The following is a 21,197-nucleotide window of genomic DNA, read 5'->3' as shown; positions in this document are numbered from 1 at the left end:
CAATCGCGAGGATGCTGGCTTGGTAGTCGCGTACTTCCAAGTCAATTCCTTCAGAAGCGAAGCCAGTATGCTTCCAAGCCACGGCTTCGGAAAACGAAGAAGAATGGAACAGACTAACAAATGTGCCACTCTCTCTAAAGGTTTCAACATAAACTGTACCGAAAATAAATACCTCACGATGTCTATCAAATTATGAACTTGCTTTACTTTCACGGAACACATTTTTGGTGATAACAAACAAAAGTAACAAAGTAACTATTTACCAACACATGTTCTACGCCACTATGTAGGCCCTACTTACATTTAAATGTGTGCTGCGTCGGTTCAGCCATTCTCTGCAAGGGTTTTTGAAATTGGTCCGTGCGCAAAGCATTGTGGGGATTTTAAAGACGCAAAGTCTACCCATGTGCAGCATCGAAATTTCCCCCAAACCAAGGACGCGGCCTCGGTGGAATTCCAAGTATGCTGAAGATTGGAACATTCCTTCGGCGTCACTCGATGACGTAGTATCCTTGAAATATTGGCTTGGAAGCCAGTATCCTCGAGATTGAGAAACGGCCAGTTGGTTTGGTGTCCTCTGCTTACTTGTGGCCAAAAGTATGTGTATGTGTTGGTAAATATGTTACTATTATAATATTTGTTTGTTATCACCAAAAATGTGTTCCGTGAAAGTAAAGCAAGTTCATAATTAGATAGACATCGTGAGGTATTTATTTTCGGTACAGTTTATGTTGAAACCGTTAGAGAGAGTGGCACACTTGTTAGCCTGTTCCATTCTTCTTCGTTTTCCGAAGCCGTGGCTTAGAAGCATAGGCGACTTGGAAGTACATTACATTACATTACATTGCATTTAGCTGACGCTTTTATCCAAAGCGACTTACAATAAGTACATTCGACCAGGAAGACACAACCTTGAGGAAAACAGAATCATATAAGAACATCAGGTTTCAAAGAGCCAATCGTTTCAAGTGCTACTCAACTGGCTTTAGATCAGGGGCGGACTGGCCATCGGGACGTTCGGGACGAATCCCGATGGGCCGGTACTGAAGTGGGCCGGTCGGACGATGTGGGCCGGCCGGTAACCGGCAGGGCTCGACATTAAATGGCCCTCTGGCCCGGAAGCAGTATTAGCTAGTATTTTGACTAGCAATTTACTTAAATTGTATCGTTTATCAACGCTACAACATAGCGTTCCGTGAGTCGGTTGTCGTTGTTGTTGGGTGAAAAGCAAACAGCTGTTTGCTGCGGAGCGCAGCGGGAGCAGGCTCCCGTGAGCGGGAGCGCACTGCTTCACTACAGACTATCGTGCCACCTAACCATTCGCCAAATGTTTTTAATACCAGCGGTAACCGGCCAAGCGCCGGGCAAAAAACAATCTTCAAATAAAAGAAAGTCACCGGAGGAGTTAAAGGAGAGTGACAGGGAGAGGAGAAGAAGAGGGAGAGAAAGTTTCAGCCAGCTTGATCGATGGAGTTGGCTGCAGTGACGCGTCCTAAAACCCTTTTATAATCTATCGATTAGATTTATGATTCGAAAATTATAAAAGTAGGGTAGACATGTGGAGATTATCCGGCTGAACAAAACGTGCATTTATCAAACAGGTTTGTTTTCCACAGACCTTATTTCCAGCTATTTTCCAAAACCCTTGTCGAGGGAACCAGCAGCTTACTTCCTGGTTTTAGGACGCGTCACTGGCTGCACAGGTCTTCTGTCGGCTCTGTAAATCAATGCCGACCTATGCTGACAAGTAAGTGAACAGTAGACAATATAAAGAAATTGGCGAAATGTCCCAGCAGTTTAGGATAATGAAGGTTCTAATCAAATCTATTACATAGCCATTACATGTCTAACTCCTAATGACAGGAAGGCAGAAAGTGCATTATACAAATAATAATAATAGCAGCATTTTTTTAACAATGACCACAATATCATTATTTTAATAAACCAAATATGAACAATTGAGGAAAATGAGGAAGAACTGATGATTAAAATGTTGTAGTACAAGTAGTAATGTAGTTAGTGCATACATTACTATTGCAACAAATGTGTTAATTTTTCTTCATTATTAGTCGATTTTTTTTTTTGGACGAATGCTCCGGGCCAGTGGTTACAATGGTGGGGCCAGTGATAATACAAGTCCACCGGCCCGGAGGTAGACATTATTTACCCTTAATGTCTACCGCTAGTAAATTGTCTACCCCCCCCCCCCCCGGTCCCCGTCGACAATTTACTAGCGGTATTTACTAGCGGTATTTACTTGCGGTGGGCCGGTGGTACCGAAGTGGGCCGGTCGAGAGTCCCGGGCTGATTTGTAGTCCCAGTCCGCCCCTGCTTTAGATAAGCCAGTCCTTTATTAGTATATAAGTGCTCTGTTAGCAGTTCTTTGTTAGTCATTCTATCGCTCGAAGTGGAGTCGAAAGAGATAAGTTTTCAATCTGCGCCGGAAGGTGTGTAAGCTTTCTGCGTAAGTACGCGACTACCAAGCCAGTACCCTCGCGATTGAGAAACACCCTAGCCTCATCCCAATACCCCTCCTCGACTCCTCTCTTCCCCTCCTCCGGGACTTGACCCGGAAATCGATCACGACACGCCATGTTGAAGGACGTCCCAATAGCTGAAATGCACACGGAGGAGTCAAGGAGGGGTGAGGGAGGAGGAGTGCGGGAGGAGACGAAAGGGAGGATACACGCGAGCAGACTATGCGGAAGTGTTTTCACTACACGCGTATAAAAGCCCCGCCCCCACCTTCACAGCTGGTCGATTTCAACAGAGGAAAACCGACAACTGGAAGATGAGTGGAAAAGCGTCACAAGTGCTATAAGTGCTCACAGCTCCGTGGGAATTATTATGTGCAATTCATTTCTAAAAGGCTTTCACATTACTATAATTATATATTTATTTAAATGTAGGCTACATTTTACACCAAAACGGAACACAAAATCAGGACCAACCATCATACATTGAATTCCTTGACTAACAAGAGAAAGATTCATTCATTTAAATACATATTTAACAACAAATGGGCCGGTTCTAAGGGGTTATTCAGTTAAGCCCGATGAGAGGGGATACAGCTGTGCACATGTCATTATTAACAGACGTCATTTAAGAGTGACGTTTGAGTGAACAAGGCTATCCCAATTAATACCGGACTCATAGGCGGCGCGTGCAGAGCCATAGGGCTCTGGGCGCGTGAGGCTCAGGTTTGAGAAGGCTAAATCACTTTTTTTTTTACCTGACGCTGCCCGCCTCCGGCGTCTATAGAAAAGAGATCAACTCAGTGAAAGCACCGCCTGCTGAAAAATCAGGGCTCAGTGTGCGGAGTTTAAATCTATCAAGTCATATTACAGGATAAAGGAAATACAGTTTAAACTGCTGTATGCAGAGAAGACGCCGACGTGTCGCACTTATCATTCATATCATATTCAATCAGATCATCGATCATATAATATCATAGCCTATTATCTCCTTATCTGAGTCAGCTGAGCCGTATCTGGCCGTGCAACACTCACAGTGTCACATACTGTATTCAGAAGTATTATTTTAAGCAACACGTTAGGTTGACGAAACACTCAACTCAAATGTAATTAAAGTCAGATCCACTCGTGTCTTAGATGGGGCAGTGATATCATAAAACTGTTACGCTTTCAAACACTCGGTAGTTTATTTATTTTTGAACCAGTTGTTCTGTATTCACCTTGCAGGTGGCTTGTATCCTGGATTATTATGTTTAAGTCATGGATGAATAATATTAGACAAATATGAAGTTCATATTTGTCTAATATTATTCATCCATGATTTAAACATAATAATTAGTTTACTTTTCATTAATGAAGTATGACGCTATCTGACTAACTGACAAGACAAGAGCGACAAGAAAACAGCGGAGAAGTAACGGGCAGAAACCCTCATTTTTACGCAGCGGTCCAGACTATAGACGGCGACACATGTTCAGTTGCCAGTTACTTTGGCATTAGGGCAGGGATATCTAGATACTTCCCAAGGTTTGACATAATGAATTGTGCTACTTTTAAAGCAAGCAACGATTTTTTTCAAATCTGTAATCAAAAAGCTCCTCAAAAACGCTATCGAAGCAGTTCCTGCCGTTGCTATGTTAGTTCAAACAGTAACAACGGACTATTTTTCTTAGCGGATGCATGTAAATTTAAATACAACTATTTTTTAAATCAATAAAATCGTTTTCTAAATCCACAAAAGCATTTCAATTAATATTGGGAGTCATGAGTTACTTTGTTGAGAATGTGGCCATGTAATAAGCGGGATAATGTGCAGCAGCGCGGTCATTATGGGGAAAAAAACATCTTCATGCCGATCTAGATCCCTCCGCTTCGCGTCGGGCTCCTGATCAGCCTGTCGGTGTTCTTTTCCTGCTTATCATCCATGAGAGACGTTCTGCAGAGGAGGGGCGTTTCACCGACGACAGGTGATCTTACTTTTATGTAGCTGACGGATAATTTTTACTTTACACGACACTGTTCAACACTTAATTCTGCTTTACTCTTTAACTAAACAACCGCGGATGTCTTGAAAGACTCTTTCGCTAAAGATTTTTGAAGATATCCGCCTTATTGTGACACGTAAATACTGCGCTTCCTATGTTTTGATGCGGACTGCGTTCACACCAGCAATGAACCGCTCCAGAGTTCGCAAGCAAGCGCTCCGAGACCACCTATTTTTTAGCAAGGAGGCGGATCGTATAGGGGCGGATCGTATAGGAGCGGATCGTATAGGGGCGGATCCTATAGTGAACGACGGGAGCCGGCTCTCGCCCGCGAACGAGCCGTTTTTTGTTTTGTTTTTGCGGAGGGATCTAGGTCGGCACATTATGTAATGTGCAATGTGGACATTATCCCGCTTATTACACATGACCACATTCTCAACAAAGTAACGACATGACTCCCAATAATAATTGAAATGCTTTTATGGATTTAGAAAAAGATTTTATTGATTTAAAAAATTGTTTTATGTATTGATTTAAATTGACATGCATCCGCTAAGAAAAGTAGTCCGTTGTTACTGTTTGAACTAACGTAACAACGGCAGGAACTGCTTCTTAAGTGTTTTTGAGGAGCTTTTTGATTACAGATTTGAAAACATCGTTGCTTGCTTTAAAAGTAGCACAATTCATTATGTCAAACCTTGGAAAGTATCTAGATATCCCTACCCTAATGCCAAAGGAACTGCACACTGAATATGTGTCGCCGTTTGATGTCTATGTCTGGACCGCTGCATAAAAAGGAGGGTTTCTGCCCCATTACTTCTCTTCTTACTTCTATAAGAATAAAACACGGAGGACGGAGATCTCTTTTTGTCCCCCTCTTCTCCCGGCTGCAGCCTAGCAGCTGATCTCAAAGCAGCTCTCCTCTCCTGCAGGGAGAAAAACTATATTGATATACTTTATATAGGTTGATACAGTAGCCCCTTTTTTTAAAATAGTTTTTATAGGTGTTGCCATCTGTTTTGTGTAGCGTGGTTCTACAAGCAAGTCAATGCATTCATTGGGTGGTATCAGAGAGTTACACGGGTCTGTAAATGCAATGAAAACAATTGGCCACAGCAAATAATTTATATTAAACATGTAATTTTTACTTTTGAATACTTCAGTACAAAGGATGTATTGAATAATTTAAGTGATATATGTGTACACATATAAATCATTAGTCAAAACAGGGCTACATTTGATTTAATTAAAAGGTATTGTAGTGGAAACTTCTGTGTAGCAATGTTCGAGGAGTCACCGACTCAGGAAGGAGACAAGGTAGAGCAGGAGTTTTGATGTCAGAGCACTGATGATTTATTAAGAGGTACGGCCGGAGAATTCACATCACAAGTCACAGCAGTCACGGTCTGACTGCACGGGTGGTTGCCACGTCAATTCTGGAGCGCCTCTCTCTTGCTAGCCCATTTAACTGGTTTCAGAGAGAGTAATCAACATGTTTTGATAAGATAGCTTTAGACAGTTTGGGCACACTGAGTCACCTGCGTCCGCCACTTATGGCCTCGAATATGTCATACCCTGGAGTCCACAAACAACAAAGAAGGAAGTGTCCCAGTGCATCCACAACAAAGACCATCTGTGACCTAGTATTGACCGGTCACAGAATGGGAACAATAACATTATTGGCTGAAGCAGCCTGTGTCCTTAAAGGACATAAATAGACGTCAAGGTTGGTCCTGTATGTCACATCTAGGAGTCTGAGATAATTATTTCCCTAACAGGTATAATATGTGGTAAACTGAAGAGCCCTTTGGGAGCCGAAAGAGCCGGCTCTTCTTGGTGAGCCGAGCCAAATGATCCGGCTCACCAAGAAGAGCCGGCCCTTTGGGAGCCGAAAGAGCCGGCTCTTCTTGGTGAGCCGAGCCAAATGATCCGGCTCACCAAGAAGAGCCGGAATTCCCATCACTAGAACGAATGAATTATTCTGCGAGGATTTATAAAAGCAGCTGGAATCCCTTAAGTTGCATTACTGCCATCTACAGTATGTATTTTTATTTTTTATTTTTATTGAGTCAGGCACAATGAGTTTACATTTATACAGTCAATATTTTTATTTATTTTTCCCCTTTCCCTCCCTCCCGGTCCTAGCTAGTAAAATAAATAAATAACTAACTAAATAAGATAGATAGATACCTGTATAGGTAAAAGTAATATAGAAGATAATATTAAAAGAAAATGTATAGATAAGGGAATAAAGAATAGTAACAGTAATACTTGTACCCATATACTCATATGTATACCCACATGTACACATGCACATACATACACGTACCTACCTACATACATACATACATGTATACAAAGACAGAACAAATAAATAAATAAAAAATTAATATAAAAAGAGACACAAGAAAAAAAGAAAAAAACAAAGGAAAAAAAACAAACATACATTCGTAGTTCCCCCTCTTTCTCCTTAATGTAGTGTCTTAAGTTCAGCTATGTAGGCTATCATAGAGCCCCAGACAGATTCAAATAGTTTTGAGGAGCCCCTCAGGTTATATTTAATCTTCTCCAAGTTCAGGTACAACATTAGATCTTTAAGCCATTGAGATGCTTTAGGTGGTATAGAAGATTTCCATTCTAGGAGTATTCTTCTTCGTGCTAAAAGAGATGCAAAGGCTATACTGTCCTTAGTTTTCCTCTTCAACATTCGGTGGCCAGGTATTACCCCAAAAATGGCAGTTTCTGCACATGGTGTCAATACCACGTCCAAGGCCTCAGTAAGGTGATTGAAAATGCTTGTTCAGTATCCTTGTAGGCGAGGACAAGACCAAAACATATGAGTCATGTTTGCTGGTGACATGTGGCATCTGTTACAGGTGTCCGTAACATTTGGATATATTTTGGAGAGTTTAGAGTTGGTGTAATAGATACGGTGGACAACTTTTAGTTGTATAAGATTGAGCCTGGCACAGGACGTACTATTGTTCACTCTTGCTAATGCGCCATCCCAGACCTCATCATCTATGGCTTGGACTAGTTCCTCTTCCCAATGTTGTTTGATTTTACCAAGCGATGTTTCTGTGAGGTGGGAGACGGAATTGTAAATTCTTGAAATCAGACCTTTTTCGATTGTTAAAGTGTCCAGAATTGAGTCAATTATTGAATCCGGAGGGATATTGGGAATGAAGGGTTGTTTAGTTTAACCCAGTTTCGGACCTGGAAGTAGCGAAATAGATGAGTGCTTGGAAGGCAACATTTGTCAGAGAGTTGGCTAAAGCTACCGAAAACATTGTTAATGTAAAGGTCCCTTACTCTTATAAGACCTACTCTCTGCCACATAGAGAAGGCCCCATCAGTGTAAGGGGGGAGAAAGAGATGGTTGTTGTGAATGGGACTATGTATAGAGCAGGGGTAGCCAACACGGTGCCCGCGGGCACTTAGTCGCCCGCAGGGGCAACGTGAGTCGCCCGCCGGGCATGTTCTAAAAATAGCTCGCCAAGCAAATCCAAAATGTATAAAATACACAAAACAAAAAAGGAAATGTAATTAAAAGAATCTACCCTATGCATAAACGAAACCTAAATCATAGCGAACTCTATCTACTTACTACAACTCTATAACACCCCTCCCCCACCCCCACAATGAATATCGACCAATCACGTTCTTGCTTGATTTGCGGGACCAGCGTTGCAGTCGGGAAGAAAACCAATTTGTCACCTCCCCGCTGATTTTCCTTCTGGCAGAATCTACACTACACATCAGCCCCATTGAACACAGCCTATCATGCCAGCCTATACAACACATGAGGGGCAGAGTTTTACTCTGTGTGTTGTAACTTATATATTTATGGCACTTGACGCACACACACGCATGGCGTAATTTCCACTGGGGACATGTCCCCCGCACTTTTCAAAATCACCTTTGTGTCCCCACTTTACAAATATGTTTATTATTATTTTTTAACGCAATCCGTCATCGCCACGGAGGAGCACACAGCCTTTGTGAGCGAGCGAGACAGAGAGAGAGAGTGAGCGAGCTAGGGAGAGAGAGAGACAGAGAGAGACAGAGAGAAAGAGAGCTAGGGAGAGCACACCTTTATCTATTTAATATAGATAAAGTAAGAAATAATTCCAATGTGTACTATAGGACAGTAAAAAAAACAGTTTAAAAGGGGAGTGGTTAGTAAAATATGCATAAAGAAAAAGAAAGAATGCTAATAGGTAACATAAGATAAGAATAAAAAGTTTAAATGATTTGTTATTGGTTGTGATCATATTCTAAAGATGTATGGATTATTGAAAATACAGCTCCCTTTCATGTGAGTGTTGAGAGCTGTATCCATGAATTCATGTTGTGCTCAAAGTGCACCCGATTGATGTATTTCACTTCAACATTTAAAAAAAAAAATCTTCCATGCATGCTCATGAGGCGGTGAGGACCCCCCTAGAGGAGGTGAGATCCACCCCCAAATAAAGCAGGTTAAATTAATTAAATTGCAAACATTTTCTTTTAGTAAACACTGCAAACGGGTCCCACAGACCCAAAGGTTAAAGGTCAGCATATAATAATGTTAAAATGTGCTAAATATATACACTGCAAAAAACAAAAAAAGAGGAGTAAAAGTAGCCCTCGACTTGTTTTATTTTTTGAAAGTAGCCCTCACCCTAAAAAAGGTTGGTGACCCCTGGTATAGAGGATCCACAGAGTCCATGAGCCTTTCTGAATTGGGACCAAATTCTTAGGGTGGAAACAACAATCGGGTTATTCGAATATTGAGTTGGCCGGCTGGGTAATTTAGATGTAAGCAAAGCCAAGAGTGAGGTATTAGGACAGGATTTGGCTTCAAGCTCACACCAACTCAACTCAACTTGGTTCCTTAGTCCATAGAATTATTTTGTGGATATTGGCTAGATCTATGCCTTTGTAAAAGCTCTTTCCTAATTCTAGGTGTCTTCCCTTGCCATAAAAAAGAGGAGATTAGTTTGTTTATTTTACGAAAAAGTGATTTTGGTAGGAAGACTGGCAGACATTGAAAGAGGTACAGAAAGCGAGGGAGGACGTTCATTTTGATACAGTTTACCCTCCCAGCAATAGTTAAATGTAAATTATTCCACCTTTCCAAATCATATTTGAGCTTGTCAATTAGTGGTGGGAAGTTATCTTTGTAAAGGTCTGAGAGTTTTCCACTTATATTCACGCCTAAATACTTAAAATTACTCCTAGACATCTTGAAGGTGAAGAGTCTATCGGGGATCTGAAGGGCCAGGTCATTTACGGGGAAACACTCACTCTTGGAAAAGTTTAGCTTGTACCCTGAGAAGGTTCCGAATCGGGTTAACAGATCTATTATCTGAGGAATGGTAGATATAGGGTTAGAAATGAACAGTAGTACATCGTCAGCGTATAACGAGAGTATGTGTTCAGAGCCATATCTGGTCATTCCTTGTGTAAAGCTGGACGATTTAAGCGCAATTGATAGTGGTTCGATTGCCATAGCGAATAGTAACGTGCTTAGAGGGCAACCCTGGCGAGTACCTCTACCTAGTGTAAAATATTGAGAACTTATGCCGTTAGTACTCACTGAAGCCTTGGGTGAAGAGTATAACAATGCTATCCATGAGACAAAGTTGGATCCAAGGCAGAACCTCTTAACGACCTCAAATAGAAAGTACAGTATGTATTTCTGCTGAGTGTCATTATTCTATTGGATAAAAAAAGTTAGGAAACGCCCCTATACGATCCGCCTCCTTGCTGCGGTCTGCAGCCAGACCCATCTCGACCAGATTCCGGTTGTTTAGTTCACTTAAGAGGTCTCGGACTGCGTTCACACCGACCCAAATGAACCTCACCAAGCGGCTAAACGCACCAGGGTTCGATTCAACCGGACTATATAGTCAGGTGTGAACGCACCCTAGCCTACATTGTTTCATTTTTCAGAAGGTTCGGTTTGCGTTCACACGAGCAAAACTCGAACGGACTATACACTTTAAACACAAGTCATGTGCACGGAAATGCTGTTCAACAATTGGTGAGACATTAAGGTGGTAAAAACGCGAATCCCGGCAATTTCTACCGGAGCCTCCGTCATGGAGCATTGGCACTTTCGGCAGGTTATTCTCATGCTGCTGTTAATCTGGAGATCAACAGACACTAGCGGCCCGCGCATATGATTTATATAATTAGACAACGTCCGTTAAAAAACATTATAGGCTAACATAATGAGAGACGTTCTGCAGTAAGGAGGGGCGTTTCACCGACGACAGCTGTTCTTACTTTTATGTAGTTGACAGAGCATTTTTACTTTACACGACACTGTTCAACACTTAATTCTGCTTCACTCTTTAAATTAACAACCGTGGATGTCTTGAAAGACTCTTTCGCTAAAGATTTACGCATCCTATGTTTTGGTGCGGACTGCGTTCGCACCAAAACAATGCAAAGTAATGCACCGCTCCAGAGTTCGCAAGCAAGCGTTCCAAGACCACCTATTTTAGCGGCGCGAATATTTTCAGGTCCAGGCGACGCCCCTGGTACCGAGCCTTTTCTGAAACATTTTGGTTTCTGGATTTTAGTTTCCTTTAGGCCTACTACCTAAACTGCAGTCATGCCGGGTGAGGAAAAGTTGTCGCACCATGATGCCATTGAGAGGGCGAGCAGCTCTTTGTATCGCTTCCCTCTGCTCCCAGTCAGAGGAATTCCTCTTATCAACCATATCGCCAACAGCTGGGACACTATCTGGGCTTTCCGTCCTGACCCCTCAGACATCCTCATCGCCACCTACCCCAAATCAGGTAGGCCACTCCAATTCAGGTCTATAAAGAAATCAGTTTTGATCAGGGTCATTTCTTTGTGTCATGTATTTCCAACCCAGTCTCACATCTAAACGTGTAATAACTACATTGGTCCACAACTTGGGACATAGTATTTCTACAAAAACGCCTCTGACCTTGTAGGATCCCTACGTTTTTTTTCACCATTAATTTCTAATGGCTGGCGTCTATGTCACGTGATCTTCAACTTTCTCTCAGCAGGAAAAAAAACATGGCCGATCTTCGTTTTATTCTCGGTGGAAAATGCCTATTTTAAAGTTAGTTTGGCCATTAAAATGCGTTTTGATGTCATTTGATGCGAGAAATATGAGTTGTTATTTCAGATTATTTGTGCAGTGGATGTACATGGTCTTTAGTTTGCTAGTTATGACGAAGATTACTAAAGGAAATTGTACACATTCAACGCTTTCATGGTTGCTAAGGTGGTTGCCATGGACGCTGCTATCGAGTGCTGTTGCAACCACAGGTTGCAACCCTAGCCTCATCCCAATACCCCTCCTCGACTCCTCCTTTCCCTCACTCGCGTCCCTTCCTTGCATCTTAGCTCCGCCTCCGTAAGATGCGAGCGAGAGACATGAGGAGGTGACGCGAGGACAGAGGAGTCCTCAGGTATTAATTGGATGTCCTCGTTCACTCAAACGTCACTCTTAAACAACGTCTGTTAATGATGACATGTGCACAGCTGTATCCCCTCTCAACGGGCTTAACTGAATAACCCTTTAGAACCGGCCCATTTCTGGTTAAATATTTATGTAAATGAATGAATCTTTCTCTTGTTAGTCAAGGAATTAAATCTATGATGGTTGGTCCTGCTTTTGTGTTCCGTTTTGGTGTAAAATATAGCCTACATTTAAATAAAAATATAATTATAGTAATGTGAAAGCCTTTTAGAAATGAATTGCACGTAATAATTCCCACGGAGCTGTGAGCACTTTTATGTGACACTTTTCCACTCATCTTCCAGTTGTCGGTTTTCCTCTGTTGAAATCGACCAGCTGTGAAGGTGGGGGCGGGGCTTTTATACGTAGTCTGCTCGCGTGTATCCTCCCTTTCGTCTCCTCCCGCACCCCTCCTCCCTCACCCCTCCTCGACTCCTCCGTGTGCATTTCAGCTATTGGGACGTCCTTCAAAATGGCGTGTGTCTTGATCAATTTCCGGGTCAAGTCCCGGAGGAGGGGAAGAGAGGAGTCGAGGAGGGGTATTGGGATGGGGCTCCTGTCTCCTAAAAATTACGTTCCCACAGAACTAAACTGCATTCTCAATTACGTTTAGCTAGAAACGTATTTTCTCCCACGCTACGTTTGTTATGAACGTATCTCAAATACGTTTATTTTCTACATATCTTCTAGAAACATATTTTCTCCCATGTTACGTTTGTTATGAACGTATCTTAAGGCAAGGCAAGTTTATTTATATAGCACCTGTCAACACAAGGCAATTCAAGGTGCTTTACAAAAATGAAAGACATTCAGACAAAGACATTTAAAAACAGTAAAAGATAATAAAAGAAACATTTAAATTTGGGCTGTCAGTCGATTAAAATATTTAATGGCACATTTTTGATCTCTTCTAAGTGTACCTTAGAGGAATATTTTTCAAGTTTTTAATACTCTTATCAACATATAAGTGGACAAATATGCTGTATGCTAATGTTCATTATCATTTGAACAATGGCAAATATACTCATGGATATTAAACACAACAACCTCTGAACATTACAAATATTCGCCTCGATTCAACCTGGAACCTCTCATACAATAATACAATGCAAAGTGTGTGTGTGTGTGTGTGTGTGTGTGTGTGTGTGTGTGTGTGTGTGTGTGTGTGTGTGTGTGTGTGTGTGTGTGATGGATCGTTGGAGCTATGTGCAACTCAAGGCATACAGTATGCTCGAACGGGAGCTGCCTGGACGCTGCATACACACACCCTCCCGGTCCTCCCAATAGCCAGTCGGTGCCTGCCGGTGAGCGTGGAAGTGTGGTCTGCCACAAGCGGGCGGAAGGAGCGGGGCTATCAGCATCAGCTTGTAGATGGTATTTTAAAGTTGATGCGCTCTGAAACTACGGGGCGGCCGAGGAAAAAAAATACAGATGCGTTAATCGCGTTAAAATAATTAGTGGCGTTATTTTTTTTTTCCGTTAACGTGTTATTAACTTGATAGCCCTAATTTAAATACGTTTATTTTCTACATATCTTTGCCATTTATTGCCTTGCTTATAATAATGATAATAGTCATTTATAAATAGGCTATCATTTTAGAGCACACATTTGAAATCGAGAATCGGGCTCGATATGGTTAAATTAAAATCAGTAGGCGAGGCTGTAATTTCGCCAGCTGTTACTCTTATGAGAGAGGCAGAAAAAGGGGGGGGGGGGGGCGCAACAGCTGTAATTAAAGTTTAAAAGTCTCAAAAATGCTACAACTACTGTCACAAACTGGATGAATGTGAAGTATTTTGTTAAAGGAGGATGAAAGCGTAATTAAGGAGCACTATTGGAGTGACTTTGATGGTTATTGGACTCAGGATGAATTCATTTGGATTCCCGCTGTATGAAGAAATTAAAGGACGGCGCAAGTGGAAACAATTCACAAAGGGATTAAACTGTATAAAACACATGCTCAAAGTAAGTCGGATTTTGCCGATGTGTTTATGTGGATTCAAAAATCGTAAATAATCTACAAAATGGAGGAGACCGATCTGATCGGAGCAACTGGGACAAATAATCTGAAACCGGCTTGGACAATGACTATGTTTTAAAAATGCGCTTATCCAGACAAGCCTGGTTTGGACACTTTACGGGCAGAATAAACATTTCTATTAAAGAAAGAATGATACATTTCTATCTTTTTATGCCTATAATAGCTACTAACTTGAATTTATATTCAAATTAATTAATCAATTATTTTTTTGATTTTATTGTAATGTAGAGACAAGGCTTTTAGTGACAATCATGTATTGCGTTACAATTATATGTAAAAAAAAAAAGAATAAAAAAGGAAAAAAGTCTAAATATGATATTTGGCCTCAAATCATCTGAGGCCTGGTGCGCCCCCTGGAATCTTTGGGGGTCGCGCCGTCCAGGTTGGGAACCACTGCTCTAAGAAGAAAGGGGGTAGCAATAAAGATAACACCATTAAACAGTTACACAACATAACAGAAATAATATCGATAGCAGCGACCACCTTGGTAACAATGAAAACGTTGTATGGACACAATTTCCTGAAGTAATCTTCGTAATAACTAGCAAACTAAAGATCATGTACATCCACTGCACACATAATCTGAAATAACAACTCATATTTCTCGGATCAAATGACATCAAAACGCATTTTAATGGCCAAACTAACCTTAAAATAGGCATTTTCCACCGAGAATAAAACGAAGGTCGGCCATGTTTTTTTTTTATGCGGGAATTTGAAGATCACGTGACAGACGTCAGCCATTGGAAATGAATGGTGAAAAAAAACGTAAGGATCCTACAATTTCAGAGGCGTTTTTGTAAAAATACTACGGCCCAAGTTGTGGACCAACGTAGTTATTACACGTTTAGATGTGAGACTGGGTTGGTATTTCTTTTAAAGGTTTTGTGCTGTGATTATAAAGCGTTGTTATGAATAAAACTACACACCACTATGGCTATATGGATGATAAATATTGCTCCTTCTTGACAAACAACAACAGCAAAACACCCATTGCCATTATAATGATCAATTTTAATTAGTGCTGTCAAAATTATCGCGTTAACGGCAGTAATTAATTTTTTTAATCAATTGCGTTAAAATATTTAACGCATTTAACGCATGTGCAGAATGGCCCGCCCCATACGTGCCACCAGTGGCAGCGCCAGGGTATGGCTGGGGTAGGCTACACCCATACCAAGAAATGGCTTAGCCCCACCATGAAAAATGATGTTAAAGTAAGCAAAATAAAGTCTGCCAACTCACGCGGAGTAAATTGCACAGACAGCAGTTAGTCAGATTGATTTCAGTAGCCACGGTTTTGAAAACTTTTGTCACGTAGTGATCGTCTTCTCAATAGAACATCTTTGATAACGGCGTGGTGTTGTTGCAGGAAGTCCCGACGGAGAATACTTTTGCTGTAGTACAGGGGTGCACATAACTGGTACGCAGGTTTTGTGCGTAATCTGAAATGTGTACCGTCACTTGTGTCACAAAGCACATTTGCGTACCGACGTACTTGTGAAGCTTTTCCAGAAGGCGGTTAGATCACCGGACGACAGAGTCGGTCTCCGTGTGCACAGACAGGGCTGCTGTTAACGTCGGTCTGTACAACGGAACTGTGCCAAAACTACGCCAACCGGCTGCGGAGGGAGACTCCCCCCCCCCCCCTTCACTGGAGAACTGCGCTAAAACAGCTGATCACAACGTTCACACTCTGTGGTCACGAAGTACTCCACTAGCCGCCGCCGCCCCCCCCCCCCTCTGTCGACTTTCCTGAAGTACTCCCCCGTTGATAGAAATCAACACGTAATGAATTAAGACCCCACGGTTTGATCATTGATAGGTGTGTGGGTTGTTTTTCATTTTGACACGCAGATTTTTTTTATAATAAACATAGATACTGTATGTTAAATGGATATATCTGCCTTCTTTCATTTATCTTTCCATTCCCACAACAATATACATAAATAAATGGCATATTTTGGACATAGTTCGAATGGTGATTAATCATGATTAATTAATTTTTAAGCTGTGATTAATCTGATTAAAATTTGTAATCGTTTGACAGCCCTAATTTTAATATATATTAGTAAAATACTCATGACTTTGATACTTTTGACCGTTTCTCACAGTGTTTTGCTACTTTGACCAAAGTACATAATACTTCTTTCAGCTAACTAAACAGTTATTTAAGGAAAAGTACAGAAACTAAGCTGGTATTTGACCCCAAACTGGTGCAATTTAATACAAGGAAAGTATCTTTGTATAAATCAGAGTTAATTTGTGTTCCTGGCACATTAGGGACCACATGGACCCAGGAAAACGTTGACCTGCTTCTTCACAACGGAGATGCTGATGCCTGTAAACGAGCCCCAACACCGGAACGCAGCCCTTTCCTTGAGCTTGTCGCCCCGCCACCAATCCTATCAGGTGTGAATTCATGTGGTTATGTTACTTTACAATTGAATTAAGGCCATCTTCAAGAGCACTTTGTTCCAGAAGCTAACGCTAAACTGCATTTATGACTTCCAAATACATCCTCAAACTAGGTCCTTCTGTGCCATGTTACCAATCAATTCCAGGAGAAATGTCACCTTAACCCATACAAATCTTTCTTGCCCCAATGGTAGGCTACTGTAGTCGAAACCTGCTTTATCTATGATTTAGCAATGTTCATTCATTCTAAGAGTGGGACTCACTCTCACAAACATAAGCATACAATTGAATAAATGAGTTTTTCTTTATATGCTAAAATCTTGTTCCCTGACCTTATGTTGAAGGTATTGATCGTATGAAGAACATGGATCCTCCAAGAATCATCAAGACACATCTGCCTTTTCAGTTGGTGCGTCCTGCATTTTGGGAAAACAAGTGCAAGGTAAGACTGTCAGACTATAAGTCTTGCAGTGAATTTAATCGTCTTACATGGGACCATAAAGGTTGATATAAAGCATGGACATTGGGTGAGAGGTGAACAATACAATGCCATACAACTCTCCTTAGGTCACCTGATTTTCTGCATTGTTGTTGCTAATCCCTTTTTAAATGTCCCTGCTGATTGTGTTCAAAGACAATCTACGTGGCACGCAATGCCAAAGACAACATGGTGAGCTACTACCACTTTGACTGTATGAGTAAGACCCAGCCTGAGCCAGGACCCTGGGAGGGATACATATCCAAGTTCATGAGGGGAGAGTGTAAGTAGATTATGTCACATTCCTGTGGGTCAAGTCACCTTCATTCAAACTGCTTGCTATGGTTTGCACAAAGCGTCCGTGAATTACCACCATTCTACAACATTAACCCACTCGAAGCCTTACACATTTAAATATCAAATTGTTCTTCAATCCATGACGCCCTGTGAGAAACGTGGTATGCCTCAACCAACATGACAGGATTAGCTGCATGTTAAAGGTAAAGCCAATCAGAAGAACATTTTTCCTCAGACCTAATAAATCATTTTAACGTCAACTCAAATAGCCCATGGACTATTGTGAACCTGCAGAGAATCATGACAGATTTAGCAAACAGCAAAAGTTATCAGTGCGAAATATTTGTATGAAGGTTATTGCAGTAAAAAATTAAGCCAAAACTGAAAATACTAGGGAAATGTTTACTCCACACTTGCCCCTGCTAACATCTCAGTAAATGAGCTAGTAGATCATTTTAATTCAAAAATTAAAAATGTTATAGATGCCATTGCTCCAACTAAGGTAAAGGAAGTGACTGGAAAGAAAATATCTCCATGGAGAAAGGCCATGACCGTGAGAGCAGAAAAAAGAGAGTGTCGAAGAGCTGAACGTAGGTGACGAAAAACAAATCTCCAGGTTCACTTTGAAATCTATAAAGAGAGACTTGGCCTTTATAATTTGGAATTGAAAAACGCACGACAGTCTTTCTTCTCTGACATCATTACCAAAAACAAAAACAATGCACATGCCTTGTTTGCTACCGTCGACAGACTAACAAACCCCCCAGTGTCAGTAGCCTCTGAATTTCAATCCACCAGGGCGTGCAATGATTTTGCCTCCTTTTTCACTGACAAAATTCAGAAAATCAGACAAGCAGTCAGTGCCTCTGCATCAGGTACAGCAGATGTGTTGTCCCCATGTCCACCTAATATCAATTCAAACACCATGACACAATTCCATCAGATTAATGATAAAAACCTAGAGGACATTATTCAACTTCTGAAATCCTCCTCCTGCTGCCTTGATATTATTCCAACAGGATTTTGTTGCATGGCCTCAGATCTACTTCATATAGTAAACAAATCTCTTCACTCAGGTATTTTTCCACAGGCCCTGAAAACTGCAGTCATTAAACCGCTCTTAAAAAAAGAATAATCTAGATGCTCTAATGAACAATTGACTAATGCCTTTTAGTCTAGTAACAGTACTTCAAATAGATATTAGAGAATTCTGATAAGAATTCTGAATAAGGACCTGGTGCACGATACACTGTAACAAATAAGATAGGCTGCAAAGTTTTCCAGGTCGGATGCGTAAGACTAAAAACGAGGCTTTCAAAAAGGAGGTATAATTTTGGTTTAGTATTGATAAGTAAACTTGAGTCAAAGATTGCTGCAACTCCACCTCCTCGGCCCGTGTCTCGGGCAATATGAGTATTGACATGGCTGGGTGCAGTGGCCTCATTTATGCTGACATATTCTTCATGTCTCAACCGAGTTTCAGTGAGACAGCATATATCAATATTATAATTTGATATTAAATCATTTACCAATATTTCTTTAGATGCTAGAGATCTTATATTTAAGAGACCACATTTAATCTTCCTGTTTTGTTGCACTGTAGTAGTTGTTACATTTACTTTTATTAGGTTATTATGTACGACACCTCTATTAGGTTTTACCTTAAATTTTTCTTGGGCAGACACACACACACCGTTAATATTGGGTATTTTATTGGGTTCGGGATTCCTATGGATGACTGCCTAGGAGAGAGCGCAGTGAAGCGTGTAGACTGCGACTCCTGGTCTCAACTCCAGTTTGTCATGGATTAAGTCCACAAAGCCCTGAAATGTTTGCCGAAATGAGATTTGCACCTTCCAAAGTAGGATGAATGCCTTCTCTCTTAATCAGACCAGGTTTTCCCCAGAAGGCTGTCCAATTATTTACGAAGCCCACATTGTTTGCTGGGCACCACCAAGACAACCAGCGCTCGTAATTCTCTTGATGTCATAGGGCAGAGACCTAATGTATTTGTCCATCATTATCCTCTCTAAAACACTTAACTTTTCAGGGTTGCATGTCAGCTAGGCTCTGGTTACCCGGGCTCGGTCATACATCTGGGCCCTGGCTGACAACTCTGGCTTGTATTTCCAGTCATGGAACCGCTGGGCTCTTGTTGCTAAGCTGTAGCCATACCTCGCCGGGATTTCCCTCTTCAAGACAACGGAATCCTTTGCTTGGTCAGGAGGGAGGTTGAAGTAAGCTTGCTGTGCCGGGCCCAGGAGGAACGGTCCAACCATATCAGCCCAGGAGTCCCTTGGCCAGCCCTTTCTTTCAGCTGTGCACTCAAAGGCTGTTAAGTAGGCCTCTATCTCATCACTCTGTCATTTTGGGGATGAATCGACCTGGGTTAGGCTGCACGGTTGCTCCCCTCTGGATAGGAGAGGCTGCTGTTAGGCATTTTTGGACCTCCACATGGAGAAGCGCATTCTGTTTCCGCTGCTCCTGTATCATCTCCCGTTGCAGAGTCTGCTGTACAGTAGAAATGCGCACCAACTCTCTTAGTAATCCTCCATCTTAAAAACGTAAAAAAAACTGGGCAGATAAAGAGGACAGTGGTAGTGCAGCAATTACGACAGAGGCAGTGTTCAAATCCAAAAAAAGGCTTTATTGCTATGAAACGATAGTTACGGCTGTAACTACGGTTCTATGAGTCCCGGATGATCGCCAGAGGCGGTGCTTTAGCACTGGATATGTCCATCGCGCGCATGCGCAGCTCGAGTACCAATAACAACAAAGTTACCTGTGACCCACGTGACACCGGCTATATCAGCCGGTGTCGGCAGAAGATCTGTTCCCAGAATCTTCTCGCGAGCACACAAGAATTCTGAGTGACAGGAAACTCTGGCGGTCATCCGGGACTCATAGAACCGTAGTTACAGTAAGTAAGTAAGTAAAACTTTATTTATATAGCACCCTTCTCAACACGGATGTACAAAGTGCTTTACAGTACAGTACACAGGACACAATTCACAGTGTCCGGCCAGTCGTGCGCCAGGGCATCCTGACCCAATGGGCTGGTCACCTCCGTCCAGGAGAACCAGAGGGGGCAGTGCCTCGACTCTTCCGAGGCAAAGAGGTCCACCTCGGCCCTGCCGAAAAGGCTCCAAATTGTCTCCACCACCTCTGGGTGAAGCCTCCACTCCCCCGGTGGAGGCTTGCGCCGCGAGAGGAAATCTGCGACCTGATTCAGGTCCCCTGGCAGAAAGACTGCCTGCAGACTGGTGAGGCGGGGGAGCGCCCAAGGCAAGAGGCTCTGCGAAACGCGGAGCAGCTGTGCGGACCAGGTGCCCCCCTGGTGGTTGATTTGGGCAACGGCGGACATGTTGTCCGAACGAACGAGCACATGCCTGCCTGCCAGTTGGGATAAAAAGTGCATGAGTGCGAGCAACACCACCCGAAGCTCCAGCACATTGATATGGCGTGCACCTTCCTGGGCAGACCACTGACCCTGCACGGTCCTGCCCTGCCACACCACACCGCACCCCACCCTGAGAGACACGCATCCACAGTGACAGTCTCCCGGCGGGATGGGATGGCGCCCATCAGAAGATAGGCCCTGTCCCTCCAGCGGGACAGAGAGTGGAGGCACCGCTGAGACACCCTGACTCTCTTGTGCCTGTGCCGCTTGGCGTCCAATTGAAGGGCACAATGGCTGAGGCAGCTGTCAGTCTGCCTAAGAGCCGGAGGAACTGTATGTAAGGCACCCTCTTGCCCAGTCTGAAGATGCGAAGATGGTGGGAAATGTCGTCCACACGACGAGGTGTCAAGTAGGCCCTCATGGCGACCGAATCTAGGACCATCCCCAGATAAGTGACCTGTTGGGAAGGGTCCAGGCAGCTCTTCCCGGTGTTCACTGTTAGGCCCAACCGGGCTACGTGGGATGAGAGGCGCGCCGTATCCTGGGCCACTTGGGCCCGGGACGGCACGCAAACCAGCCAGTCGTCCAGATATGGCAGGACCTTCACGCCCTGT

General features: G+C 42.6%; 1 protein-coding gene across 2 annotated transcripts in view; it reads left to right on the top strand.

The window, feature by feature from the left end:
• The first annotated feature begins 4,350 nt into the window (after positions 1–4,350).
• Positions 4,351–21,197, top strand: part of LOC117464678 (sulfotransferase 1C4-like) — a 27,587-nt gene continuing 10,740 nt past the window's right edge. The window contains exons 1-5 of one of the 2 annotated variants that reach the window (XM_034107245.2): positions 4,351–4,441; positions 11,032–11,250; positions 16,274–16,402; positions 16,753–16,850; positions 17,043–17,169. In XM_034107245.2, coding sequence (XP_033963136.1) covers positions 11,064–11,250; positions 16,274–16,402; positions 16,753–16,850; positions 17,043–17,169 — 541 coding nt within the window. In that variant the 5' untranslated portion in view covers positions 4,351–4,441; positions 11,032–11,063. The remainder of the gene's footprint in view (positions 4,442–11,031; positions 11,251–16,273; positions 16,403–16,752; positions 16,851–17,042; positions 17,170–21,197) is intronic. The other variant, XM_071206842.1, reaches the window with a different exon arrangement.

The sequence above is a fragment of the Pseudochaenichthys georgianus genome, chromosome 19 (assembly GCF_902827115.2).
Source record: "Pseudochaenichthys georgianus chromosome 19, fPseGeo1.2, whole genome shotgun sequence".
Classification (NCBI taxonomy): Eukaryota; Metazoa; Chordata; class Actinopteri; order Perciformes; family Channichthyidae; genus Pseudochaenichthys; species Pseudochaenichthys georgianus.
The sequence above is the reverse complement of the archived record's forward strand: the minus strand, read 5'-3'. Positions and strand labels throughout refer to the sequence as shown.